This window comes from Phaseolus vulgaris, chromosome 5, assembly GCF_051622355.1.
Source record: "Phaseolus vulgaris cultivar YP4 chromosome 5, ASM5162235v1, whole genome shotgun sequence".
NCBI classification, from domain to species: domain Eukaryota; kingdom Viridiplantae; phylum Streptophyta; class Magnoliopsida; order Fabales; family Fabaceae; genus Phaseolus; species Phaseolus vulgaris.
In genome coordinates this window covers 11,528,034-11,540,748 of record NC_143502.1, presented here as the reverse complement: position 1 = coordinate 11,540,748, position 12,715 = coordinate 11,528,034, and the positions used below count along the sequence as shown (strand labels likewise).

Here is a 12,715-nt window from a genome sequence, read left to right as displayed (position 1 = left end):
CGTGAGATGAGCCTTTGGATCTTTTGTACCTGTGAACGTAATTTTAGGAGTCACGAAGTTCATTGGGACCACGACCTCCATGATTGCCTGCGAGAAGGGCATTGTACGGGCCCTAGCTCGGGCAGGCTGAATCTGCTCTCCCATGGAGCGTTCTCCCAAACATTAAAATCCCTACGCAACTCCTCGTTGGTTTTGCGTAACTCATCATTGGTGACACGCGAAGCCTCCAACTCGAGCCTGAACTGTTCTTCCCTATGAGCCTGTTCAGCCCTAGATGCTGCCACTGACTCTTGGAGAGCGGTGAAGTTCTCCATGAGTAATTGTATGGTGAGGTCGTCGCCCCCTTCTGATCCTGTAGGACCTTGTCTAATTCTCCTCATGCTGCTGAGTAGCTTCAATCACAAATGTGGATGGGAGCTAGTTTTATTGGCCCCACGGTGGACGCCAAATGTTCTTGTCGGTTGACTTGGTCACCGATAGACTTCTGTAGGCGAGCTCGGAATCCATCTGCCTCGTTGTGGAACTTGTGCTTTCCTTAATGTCTGGATGTTGTTCCTGTTAAGACAGAGGGCGGCCTCACGGCCGGTCGCACTCCGGCGGTCAAGTTAGTACAGGGCTATAATAAACAAGAAGTATCTAATTTAATGCTTAGTAAAGTGTTAGCAAGCGTTAGAAACAGCGTACCGTAACCAGGGATCTTGAGTCCCTTTTATAGAGTGTCGTTAGGTTACCTCTTGCGGTAACAACTTTTGTACGAGAATCTTATCTCGAGTAAGGACATATTCAATGGGAGAAAATCCCGCTTCAGTGTGTGTAATCTTAATAGCACAACTGCGCAGAATCTTATCTTCTAGGAGTGTATCAAATCTTAACATAATAACCACCTGGATACCCACTTGGGTATTGTTCCCCATGATCAAATCTGCTTTCAAGTACATTTACATGCTTTGTGTATCATAGTACCATGCATATGCCATTACGTATCCTGTATGCCAATGTTCTATCAAACCCTAGCACACTTGGGCTTAGGTTGACAGAGTACGTTTTACTTATACTAGACCCAAATGCACTATATGCACCCCTAGGCCCATTTAACACACTTTCAGACCTACCGGGCCTTCTATGCGAAAGATTATACCAATGCATGAACGAGAGATAATAGGGACATACCTAAGCCCAAACATGTAACCCCTTGTTCTCGACCCAACGGCCGAGCTGACTTGCTTGTTGCAGGCGCCAATGTCTGATCTCCGAGAACTGAGCTCTACGCGCTCTGGTCCACTACAATAATATTTTAGATTAAGTAATTCATAAGTCATTTTCAAAATTCGTAATTAACTTCTAAATTACATAATCTGTAAGTCTTTTTTTCATAAGCATGATTAGTTTTCGGATTACATAATCCAAAAATATTTTCTAATATGAGATTAGTTTTCGGATTATGTAATTTGGAAACCATTTTTCAAATACTTGTCTGAATTACGAAAAGTTACTCTCAAATACAGACTTCTAGATTAGACTTCTAGATTCGGTGTCTGGAATACAAAAAGTTAGACTTCTAGATTATATAATCATAATATAATTCTCCATAAAAAAAATACTTTCATGGTTAGTGAGAGAAAAAACATATGAAGTTAAAGGAAGAAAGGAATTCGCTCATCTTCATTCTTCACCAAAACTTTCACAGGAATTTGACACTCTGACCCAAAAAAGAAAAATCTGCTGGGAATTAGGGTTCGCAAGTTTCGATTGGGTCGTAGCATTGCAACAAATTCGTGGAAAAAGAAAAAGATTCGGGTGAGGTCCGAGGTAGTTCATTCATCTGATTAATCCTTGCATATTCTATTTTTGATCAAATGTTTCTACGATGTGATTTCATCCTTCTAAATTCTTTTTAGGGTTTGCTATAGCAATTTGGTATCAGATTGATCGATGGCCCGCGCACGCAATCTGATGGTTGCTGGGGGTTTAGTAGCTTTCGCTGCAGCAGGCATGTCATTTCCCTTCTACATGGCGTAAGTTTACACAATTCATTGTTTTTCTTTCAAATTACATCCTCATTACTTAATAATGCGTCATTTTTATTTTTCATATACCTTCATTTTACACTTTCAACAAGTATTTTTTTTTTAAATATAGTTATGGAAAAGTCAATAATTTTACCTTACAGAAGTTAAAATCAAATTATAAATAAGGAGAGGTAATTTGTAATCTCTTACATTATAATTTTTTTTTAAATTATATTTAAGTTATGCATAAACTAATTTTAATTTACGAAGTCAATTTCATTTCTGGACAAGTTCATCTAAACATGTGCTCTGTATGATAGTTTTTTATTGAATTGCGTAAAAGTTGTTGTTATTACTCAGTTCATCAAAGAAGCCTGTTATTGATCCAACAAAGCCACTTTCACCACAAGCAACTTTTCGAGGGCCTTACATCAACACAGGCTCGCGTGATGTTGGTCCTGATGTTGGTTCCCAGAAGAAATGAAACAAGTTGAGTTAGATGATCAAGCTCATATTCATATATATATGCTCATTGTTTGAGAGATTTTTTCTGACCACAGTTTGGTGGATTGTGATTCTGAAGCACAATCTTGGAACTGAGAAAGTTTGGGAATGGAATTCCTTTTCTGGAAGAGTTCACTCAATCTGTATGTATTAGCGATTTTGATAAAAAAGATGAATCATGTTATTTATCGTGTCAATTCTATATGTTTCTTCTGTTTCCGAAAAGACATATAGTGTATTGCATGCCTTTGTGACCACAATAACAATAACAGTTTTTTCTCGCTAGGTTAGGTTGGTTATATGGATTACAAGATACCATTTAGTTCAGTTAAAGACCAAACGAGATTCCTCTTAATCACTTGTTCTAATGTTTTCCTGGTCTCCCTTTTTCATAGGACTATAAAAATATGCAATCTACTATCATCACTGGTATGTTTTATTCTTTATCTTGTGACCATAAAATTGCAAAAACATTAAGCTCTTTAGCAATTTGCGCCTTTAGCTAAGCTTAGTTTGTGGTTGGATTTGAGTTTGCAGATTTGGTTTTGCATAACTGATGCCTATCCTTAACGTAATTAGTTGTTGTTTCTGGCAAAACTCAGGTTTTGTGTTTAAAGAACTGTTTGCAATTGTTTTCTGAACATATGGTATCTATGATGCAAATGCCTATGGAATGTTATGTTAGCTTTTTTCCGGTGGGAATTCAAACAAACTAGTAGTTGCTGCTACTTGCAGTTTTGCACCTTGTTTTGATTGAAAATTGGCTTAATAAGCTCTAGCTTTGGTGTGTGTACATTAAAACCGTATTCAGGCTACTGACTGCAGTTTTATGTTTATGGCAAGTTTGTTTCAGTTTACTTTTTGCGTAATATTTGTTTTTTCTTCTTCTTAAAAACTATGTCAAGAAAAAAAAATATAGAAAATGGTTAAATTGTTTTTTTTTTTATTGAATGATCTTCGAGTGTTGATACTCACATTTTTATTTGGTTTTCATGATTGCTTAATTATTAAAATTGATCCAGTAGCTCTAGATTTTGCCCATTTATGAAAAGGGTCGCAGTGTATAACCCTACCTAGACCACAAAACTGCTCAAATTCTCTAATGGTGTAAAACCACTTCCATAGAGAATCTAGTGTGCGTATGTCTTTGAACGTCACAACAACCAAAGACAAACATTGTTGTGAAAGTCAAATTGAAAGGAGCCAGAGCAACTGAACTAGTTGGACACCTAAAAAGCGAACAGAACAACAGAATATATAGAAAGGGAGTGGAATTGGTCCCTTTTGCTTTGTATTTCTTTTCTATATCTAAAAATTGTTACTGCATTTTTGGATCAGCTTACTTTAAAAAATAATTGTTGTTTTAAAATTTCTTGAAAAATTTAAATTAAAGCTGTTGTTTCCCTAAATAATCTTCAACGGACATGTTCTTCACATTCTTTTTGTTTTCATCTTAAAAAAAATTCCTAAAAGAACTTCACAAATTGAACCAGTTGTTCTGATAGGCAACACGAATTGATGTAGATGCATTATATACTTATTTCAGAAGCACTTAGTGGTAGAAAAAAAATGTCGGATTCTCATTTAGATTACTTCATTTCCCCCCATGCAGTATCTATGTGATACAGTAAGAGAAATCAGTGTCTTGCCTTGCGCGCATACTATACATTTAGACTGTGTCAAAGAGATGGAAAAACATCATAGGTAAGGCATTTGCATCTATCTACATGTTACCAATGAAGGACTTAAATGGTCTACACCTTCATTAGTTTCATCATGCAATATTCTGCCATGAGCTTGAGAGAATTTTCATCATTTAGCCAGTGTTATTAATTCTCGTTATTTGAAAATGGATATAGGTACTCATGTCCTGTGTGCTCAAAATCCATCTGTGACATGTCCAGTTTGTGGAAGAAGCTTGACAAAGTGGTATGTAGATGTCATTTTCATTCTATCAGTGACGGAGCTTTGTTGTGAGTGAGGGGGACCTTATATTTGGTACCCCCAAAATTTTTGTACATCTATTTTGGCATCTGCAAAATATTTTCTGAAGATCCACCACTGCTTTCTATTAATATATTTTTAAACAGCGTATGATTGCATTTGCATCAATATATTCAGTTTTATAACATTCTGGAATTAAAACTTTTGCTGAGATTGCCTTAACTCCAATGCCTGAAACATTCAAAAACAAGATGGTAAGTAACAAGTGCCAATTCTAAAGGTTTAGAGCCAGGAATTAAGGGTAGCTTAGTAGCTCAGCTTGTGAGACATATCTAACTGTATATTTGTATGCAACCAACCAGGTGTGGATACTGTGCAATGATTGTGGAGTGAAATCTCGTGTACAATTCCATATTGTGGCCCATAAGTGCTTAAGTTTCAATTCATACAACACAAGACAAATACAAGGAACATCTGCTACACCAAGTTCGTCTAGAGTGACCGAAATGGTGATATGAACATTAAAGGTCTCTTGTTATGGAAACATTCTAGTTGAGCAGAGTTACTCAGTTATTTATGAAACACTAAAATCAAATTCTAGTGGTCAAACATAGACAATTGAGGATAAACTTGGTTTAGGCTGTGTTGTAATATGGTATTAGTGCTATTAAAGCCTAAGAAACAATTAGGTCTCCTTATCATTGTCATCATGCCATTATCTTAAAATTATGCAAAGATTCGAAGCTCCCAAAGTCAAATTGATAAAGTGAAGAAAATCGTATTGCAAGTTGTCAAAGGCTCATGATAGAAATGGAAAATCAAAACATAGTTCATTAAAATCATACACATAATTGAATTTTTATTCTTTTTTTTTGTGAATTAAAAATTAACAGCGCATAGAAATTAAATGAGAATATAAACATGTGATGATTTTAAATTATGCAATATTTTTTGTGTGAAAATGGGTGAAAGTGAACAGACTGCACCCATCATGCTTAGATCTGACCAGTGTCCCGTGTTAACTTGTTTTCTTTTTAGTTGGGCTTTGCTTCGGCTTTTGGGTCTATGTTCTGATCTGTCTTGTATGATGTGTTGACCAAAAGAAAAGAGGTAATTGTTTTTTGCACCCATTGAATCTGTGACTTGCACCCGGTGATGTTTACGTGAAATGACAAAAATGCTTTAAATAAGAGGGGATACAGATCAGAATGTATATATTCTGAAATCCTTTTTCCTTTTTAGTAATAAGGCTCCGAATTTGGATTTCTTGAACACTTTTTCTAGATTTCAAAATCCCTTTCTCGAAATATATTTTGAGATCTTGTTTTCTATAATATATATTTTGTATTATGTTTACCTTTTCATAATAGAATTTTAAATTTTCAATTCTATTCTAGAATTTTATTTCTGGAACACAAGAATCTATTTTGGATTTATTATTTTTTAATTTTTTTATTTCAAAATAAAGGAAAATTTTAAAATTGGATCGGGCGCAGGTTACAATTCATCGGGGTGCGGGAAGAATTACAGAATGTATTAAAAGTGTTTTAAATTACACCTTTAAAATACATTCATACAAAAAAATTGTGAAATGGATTCCAAATGTGTAGTTTTACTAGCAACATTTAGCAACCAGAACCATCAATACTATTGGGCGAAGTGAGACACCCAAGGTCCATGAAAGTGAGCTCAGAAGTGAAGGAAGAAGCCAAGCTGAATGAGTGAGTATTATGCTTAATCACCAACTTATCATGTTTTCTTCTTTCAATTCTTAGATTCCATTTTCTATTATGAGCCTTTGCTCATTTTTTATAACAAACTTTCAGGGTGGACAAAGTCAGGAAAACAACAAAGTGGCATGAATGAAATTGAGTATTTTCTCTGTTGCAAATTAATTTTCTCTCCTCTCAAAATCCTACAACTTGATCCTTGCTAAAAAAGGAAGACAACATGTGTCTTCTTACTGGATCCTGGAGGATCATTGGATGAGCTATTGGAGAAGAAGGGACCCTTGTATCAAGATGTGGACTCTCAGAAGGTTTATCTACAACAAACCAGCGAGGCATTGCAAAATATTATATTATAGAGTATTAAAGTGGAAAAATTCATTGACACTGCTTCATGCCTTTCACTTCTTCTCTTTGTGTAGCAGCACAATAATTGTTTGTTTCCTCCACCACCCTTCTTCTACGACAATATCAACACAGTCCTTTCTTCTCTTTGCCATTCCTCTTTTCGCCCTTTTCAATATATAGGCAGTAGTCCTTCCAATCAAAGAGACAATCCATGAATGTGTGTGATGCTTCATTTCACTTCTACATTTTTTGTATGTGACATTGTGCTTTTCAATATCTTTCACGTGAAAGAATATGTTCAAATTTTAAAAAACACAACTTAGAACAATAAAAGAGAAAGAACAATGTCAATCAACTATTTTGTGAACAAATGGGAGTGTTTTAAAGAAAATGAAATGATTTCAATCATTAAACAGTGGGTGGTTGATTTAAACAGTACATATTTGAATTTCCTCAAACCAAGTGTGATAGGTCTAGTGCCATCATTTGGATGTTCACAGCTCCAGTAATAATATTACCTCCACTAAAAAAACACCCAGAGAGTTTGATAACAGAGAGAGGAAAAGAGGTAAGATTGCAAAACAAAAATTACTCTATAGGTAGCATAGTGGCCTACCTGTCTTGTGCCTTGAGTAAAACCAAAGATATGTGAATTGCTTAGCTAATGATTTCATGGGTCAAGATCTCAATAGCCAGACAGAAGCATGAAAGTACTGAGCCTGATTTACTGTTCCAGACAAAAGGCTTTTGGACATAACCTGTTTGAAGCTAAAGACACTTCCACGTCAATCTATTCATGTAGCCCATACATTTTTGGAACATATTTGTCTACCATAAGATTCTTATTGTCGTTTCAATTGATGCCTTTTCAGTAAGGTCAACAAATCGTGTAGTGTGCCAATATGGAACCAACAATATATAATCAGTCAAATGTGCCCTCTAGACTATAACTATTAAAATGTCAATTTGTCTACCTAGACATTTTGGTTTCCAAGAAAGAAAAAATCATGACTTGAAGCACCCCTTTTAAAAGGGTTTATAAAATTAGCTTTTCACCAACTTTTTCTAGCTTTGAGAATTAGATCTGATCATATAAGATATGTTACATTTTGATGTTAAGTAGAACGCATCCAATGTCAAAATCAAGGTCACATTCTTGACAATTGACATCAGCTCCAGTGCAAACAGATGGGTTTGAAAACGACTTGCACTAGTTTTTTTTTCTGCACCTGTTGCTCTTGAAGGTGAAAGCTAGGTAGTTTGCAATAACCAATAATTTGAAGCAAGGAAAAGCAAGGGTACAAAAGGAAGTATCAGGAGTTACAGCAGAATGTGCAATGACTTCATATCAGAATACCAGTCCTTCTCTATCCAGCACAATATATATTGAAGGTAATGGACCACTGGGACCACACCTGCTCTAGTAGCTGCTCCATTTGCATTGAGTCAATTGTCAAAATAATTTTAGTTTGTAAACTTAGGAAAATGTCACGTGGACCCACCAAGATATAGATTATATACAATCATGTTGAATTCAAACAAAAGCTGAAAAACCAGCAGTTTTTCTGTTGTCTAGGTTCTGAAACTTGAATTTTTCAACAACTGCTAGATGCTGTGTCTGAAAATGGTTTGGATTGGATTATAACCCGAGCTCCTGAAGCAAGCCTGTTGAGTAAAAACCAATTGTTTCAGTTAACGTTGCTGAAATGTGTAAGAATATAATGATAGTGTTAGGAGCCTTAAGAAACAAGATGGAGTCAACACTTAACTTTCTTCAATTTTGATCACTTCCTCCTCTTCTTTAAATGAATCTATCCTCTTTGATTGTTTTTTCCCTGACAAAGGTTCTGTGATTCTTTTGCTGCTGCCATTAGATGTCACTGAGGATATGCCAGAGCCATCAATTCTATCTGATGAATGGCGTGGTCCATCAGAAACAGGGGATCTCATGGATTCACTTCGGGGATGCTTGGACAATGAAGCCTTAATTGATCGTGGAATGCATTTTGAATGTCCTGAGGATGATGATTCCTCTTTGTCTTCTTGTGGTTTCTGTTCTTTAAATGTCCTGCACAATTGTGAGTTGATTTTGTAAGACATTGGCCACGATTCAGATGCCAATCAAAACTCTAAAAACATGAATCCAATAAACCAAACCATATTTGTATGATGCCAACTGCCACGTCATTTTTAGTGGCATGTTACGTAGATAAATATACCAAGGAGCCTATTTCATAACATAGAAAGAGAACTAGTAACAAAGTTTACATTAAAATATGATAAATGGGTCTCTCTTCATTATTTCACAGATTCTCAATCCAGCTTTTTTTCTAGTCAATGTTTTTAATATTTCAATCATTCCAGTTTTCATATTACACACTAGCATCATAAAGCAGCAACAAAAGACATTTTGTTTGTACCTTTGAAGCCTCATTTCCATGAGACATCTCACACAATCAGAAATAGAGATATAAACATGCATGTATTGTTTGAAATCTATTTGCTTCAAACACCAATAAACAAAAACGTATGAACATATAGATTTTGCAACCATTTTATTGAACGAATGAAATGATCAGGGGTACATAAGATGATCAATTGTTTTTTTAATAAAAAAATGTTGAGAGATATTTTACAAATCTGACAGAGATGAAATCATGCATTTAATGCAAGAGAGAGAGAATTTAACGCAACAGGAAAAAGGATTTCAGATTTGAAAGAAACTCAATTAGCCTTGTATGACCAGATTCAAGCATTATCACCTTTTGGACCATTGCATAACTTGTCTGGCTTTTCAGTCTAATCTGACAATAATCTAAAGAATTACAACATCCCAATTACTATTCCTATTATATTACCGCATCAAGGATCTATAGCTTTGAATAAGTATTAAGAAGTGACTAGTCTTTTCTAGCATAATTAAGAAAACACCAGCAAGTGCTAATTATAATGTCGCTAGGGAAATTTTTAAAAGCAAAAGTTACCTCTCATCACTGTAGGAAGAAGAGCGTTTCAAAACATTGAGTCCATTTCCTTCCTTCAGTTTAGTCTCAACTAAGCTTCCACTAAAATATTCTTTGTCTTCCAATCTGAGGCTCATCAACGTTGGATTCTCAGATAAGCAATCTAACTCCCCCAACACGAAAGAAGTTGAGAACAGTGGGGAAGGAAATTTTGAGCTGGAAAACCTGGGCTTATAGGAAGGAATAAGTCCAAAACTGTGATTTTTCACTGATATTGAGCCACATGAGATCAGTTGCATCAGCAAATTTGAAGCCTTCAGCCTCGTGTTGGTTGGCTCCCGCATGCTCTCCTCTTCAAGAATCCTAAAGCTGTTTACTTTACTAGCATCAGCTCTAATCAGAGATTCCAAAGTTTCAGCCTTCCCCACAAAAGACGAGGAACTTGAAGTTGATGGAGGAGAAACAGTATCCCTACAGATTTGTGGAGTATCTTTCACTTGTGGATCTTCAACTTGACATATTTCATGACATTCATATTCCAATGATCCATCCTCCGTTGATACACCCCTAGTACAAGTTTTCTGACTTCTGGATCTGCTGATATTTTCTTCAGTCTGAGTTGAAGCATCAGCCAGTCCATCAGTTTTATAAATTTTGTATTCTGTCAATGCCAGGCCTAGAATATCACCCTTTTCGACCCTAGCCTCTGGAGAAACATCAGAGGAACCAGATTGTTGTTCTTGGGAAAGCTCATCATCTTGGGAGATTCTTGTATCTTTCCCGTTCATGCTAGAAGAGGATGAGGCTTCATCATGGCTCCTAGAAGAAGCTGGTCCCGGCAACATCTTCACGCTTTGTATTTGAACATTGTTGACGGGACTGAAACGATCTGCGAAGTAAAATCCACTGACTAAGGTTGCACGAGCTTTATATCATTTAGGACCTAACAATTTTTCACCTGTGGAAGATATTTACCTGAATTTGATTCATCAAAGAGCTCAGAACCCTTGAGAACATATTCATTTCCATGAGCTGGAAGAATTATATCATCTTCACATAGATCATGCCAAACAAATCCATGTTTGTAGCTCCTGAATTACAAGAAGAACATATACCAGTGGTGAAAAAATGCCCTAAAGTTAAACAATATAGGTTGTTTATCTTAAATTGCAAATTTAATGCAGCCTTGACTTCTCTAAAACGTCACTGGCACAAAGAAATATGAACAAAGAAAATGCAACAACTTGCTCACCTCTTGCAAGACCATGAGTATAAGGAAGCCATTCCTCTTCCTCTCAAGACATTTAGTCTATCAATCACATCTGCACACAAAACAGCCGTCAAAATCCACAACCCACAAAGTAAAACAACTAAGACAACACCCACCCCAACAAGAAAAAACAAAATTGTGTCTTCCCATTGCTCATTCTACCTCTCAAGTATAGCCCATCCGGTGAAGAAAGTGGGACCTCCATGAAATGAGGGTGCTCTAGCTGCCTGTTTCGACAAAGATAATAAATCACGGGTACCTTCAGACTCTGGTGGTATTTTGGGGACTTCTCAGTCCACACTTTGGCCCTCTCCGGACTCACTTGCCGGTTGTACTTCTTCATCCTCGTTTCCATTCCCACATGCAAAACAACCCCACCACCGCTAAAAATTGAACCTTTCTCGTGTCCTCACCCCTTAAACCCTCTCAAAGAGAACCCCATTTCTCCATTTGCTTCATTCTGCGCAAAATCGTTACTGGGTCGGCGTGGAGATTCTCAGACTTTCCACCGCCATCACTGCAATAAATCAGATCTAACAAGCTGGTAAGACCAACATGCGTGTTGAAAACAGGAACGTTTAACAACAACTAAATAAAGCAAGAAAACAAAAAAAAAACCTTGAAAAAAAAGGGAACTGAATAAGAAGTTGATGAGAGAAAGAGAGAGTAGAAATGAAGGCCCAAAATTGAAGCGTTGGAAAAGAGTGAAAGTGGGAGTGAAAGGGGATGAAACAGAGACAAGAGTGGGTCAAGGAACTCAGTTTGAGTAAGTTTAGTCCTTATAGTATGGTGATGTTTTTGGCCGATTTGATGGACGTTTGTTGATGCGGTTGAGAAGTTCGGATTTTTGTGTTTGTGTTTGTGCTGTGTTGTGTTCGGTTGTCTGACTTTGTTGTTCTTTTTCCACCTTTTATTCTCGTCTTCTGTCCTTTTTCAAACTACCATATTTGCCCTTCAAATCATGCGCGGTAAAATTCAAAGAATATTTATATCAGAACCTCCACATTGCTTATTTACTGAAATAATATTTATCAGTGAAAACCATAAATATATTGTTTCATGGATTTATGTCAAAGCAGTTACAAATTAATTTTGGGAGCTGTAAAGTGTAAAGTAAACCAATAATTTTCTGTCACCCAACAATGTGTCATAAATATATCTCAATCGTACAAAAACTTTGTTTCTTTTTTCTGGTAAACTGTTTCGAAATCTGGGTTTATGGAAATGTCTGATATTATATAACGTAACAAGTTGCATGGAAATAATATTCACTTTGCTGAATGAGAGTTATCCATTGTCGATGGTGGACTTATAAAATGAGTGCAAAAATTAGTATTTAAAATTTGAATAAGTTCATGACTTAAAGCAATTACTATGGAAGAAAAAGATTTGGCCAAAACCTACAAAAGTAGCTTTACTTTTATAATTTAATGATCTTGGAAGTGAATGTTTAGAAAGGAAGAAACATATATGATTAGGAAGAATGGCGTAGTTATGTCTGAAAAGACTTATATATCATTACAGTTTATAAACAATGATTTGACTGTCATGACCTGATTTTTCCTTTTAAAGAGTGATTTTCTTATGGAATAACAGAGATACTAGGCCAGCTCGTGCTTGCAATTAGGAAAATCTATAGTAATGGAAATTGCATGCTCCCAGTTTTAAATAGCATCAAATATATATCATGTAACCACATGCAAATCAAATAAATAGCCATGAGTTAACTTTACACTCTCTTTAGTGTAGGTGAGAATTGTAACACACTCTATGAGAAAAATGAGTAAAATATTTGGGAAAATGATCAGGATTGGTGGACAACCATCAAAATGTTTTTGTATACTTGAGTCTTTAAAGAAGTTCAAGTGGTGTTTTGGATTTTTCGCAACAATAATTCTTAACATAAGTTCAAAATATCTAAGGCATTCATCCACTTGATGGTGGTTTGGT

At 35.9% G+C, this 12,715-nt stretch overlaps 3 protein-coding genes across 5 annotated transcripts; 2 read left to right on the top strand and 1 right to left on the bottom strand.

Moving 5' to 3' along the window:
• The first annotated feature begins 1,555 nt into the window (after positions 1-1,555).
• LOC150027481 (uncharacterized) lies at positions 1,556-2,798 on the top strand. 2 transcript variants are annotated; one of them, XM_090302171.1, is made up of 3 exons: positions 1,556-1,809; positions 1,899-2,015; positions 2,370-2,798. In XM_090302171.1, exons 2-3 carry the CDS (start codon positions 1,933-1,935, stop codon positions 2,491-2,493), a joined length of 207 nt encoding a protein of 68 aa, XP_090158297.1. In that variant the 5' UTR covers positions 1,556-1,809; positions 1,899-1,932; the 3' UTR covers positions 2,494-2,798. The 2 variants fall into 2 exon arrangements, with proteins under 2 accessions (XP_090158297.1, XP_090158298.1); XM_090302172.1 differs by having other exon boundaries at positions 1,598-1,797.
• Positions 2,523-5,247, top strand: LOC137835163 (E3 ubiquitin-protein ligase RZFP34). Its single transcript, XM_068643538.2, has 5 exons — positions 2,523-2,656; positions 2,909-2,942; positions 4,126-4,217; positions 4,373-4,442; positions 4,820-5,247. Exons 1-5 carry the CDS (start codon positions 2,622-2,624, stop codon positions 4,973-4,975), a joined length of 387 nt encoding a protein of 128 aa, XP_068499639.1. The 5' UTR covers positions 2,523-2,621; the 3' UTR covers positions 4,976-5,247.
• Positions 5,248-7,791: 2,544 nt separating this feature from the next.
• LOC137835162 (protein SOSEKI 3) lies at positions 7,792-11,652 on the bottom strand. 2 transcript variants are annotated; one of them, XM_068643534.2, is made up of 7 exons: positions 11,384-11,652; positions 10,928-11,282; positions 10,748-10,817; positions 10,471-10,586; positions 9,517-10,384; positions 8,302-8,600; positions 7,792-8,197 (listed from the first exon to the last, which is right to left on the bottom strand). In XM_068643534.2, exons 2-7 carry the CDS (start codon positions 11,118-11,120, stop codon positions 8,172-8,174), a joined length of 1,572 nt encoding a protein of 523 aa, XP_068499635.1. In that variant the 5' UTR covers positions 11,121-11,282; positions 11,384-11,652; the 3' UTR covers positions 7,792-8,171. The 2 variants fall into 2 exon arrangements, with proteins under 2 accessions (XP_068499635.1, XP_068499636.1); XM_068643535.2 differs by having other exon boundaries at positions 10,928-11,298; positions 11,384-11,650.
• Positions 11,653-12,715: the final 1,063 nt, after the last annotated feature.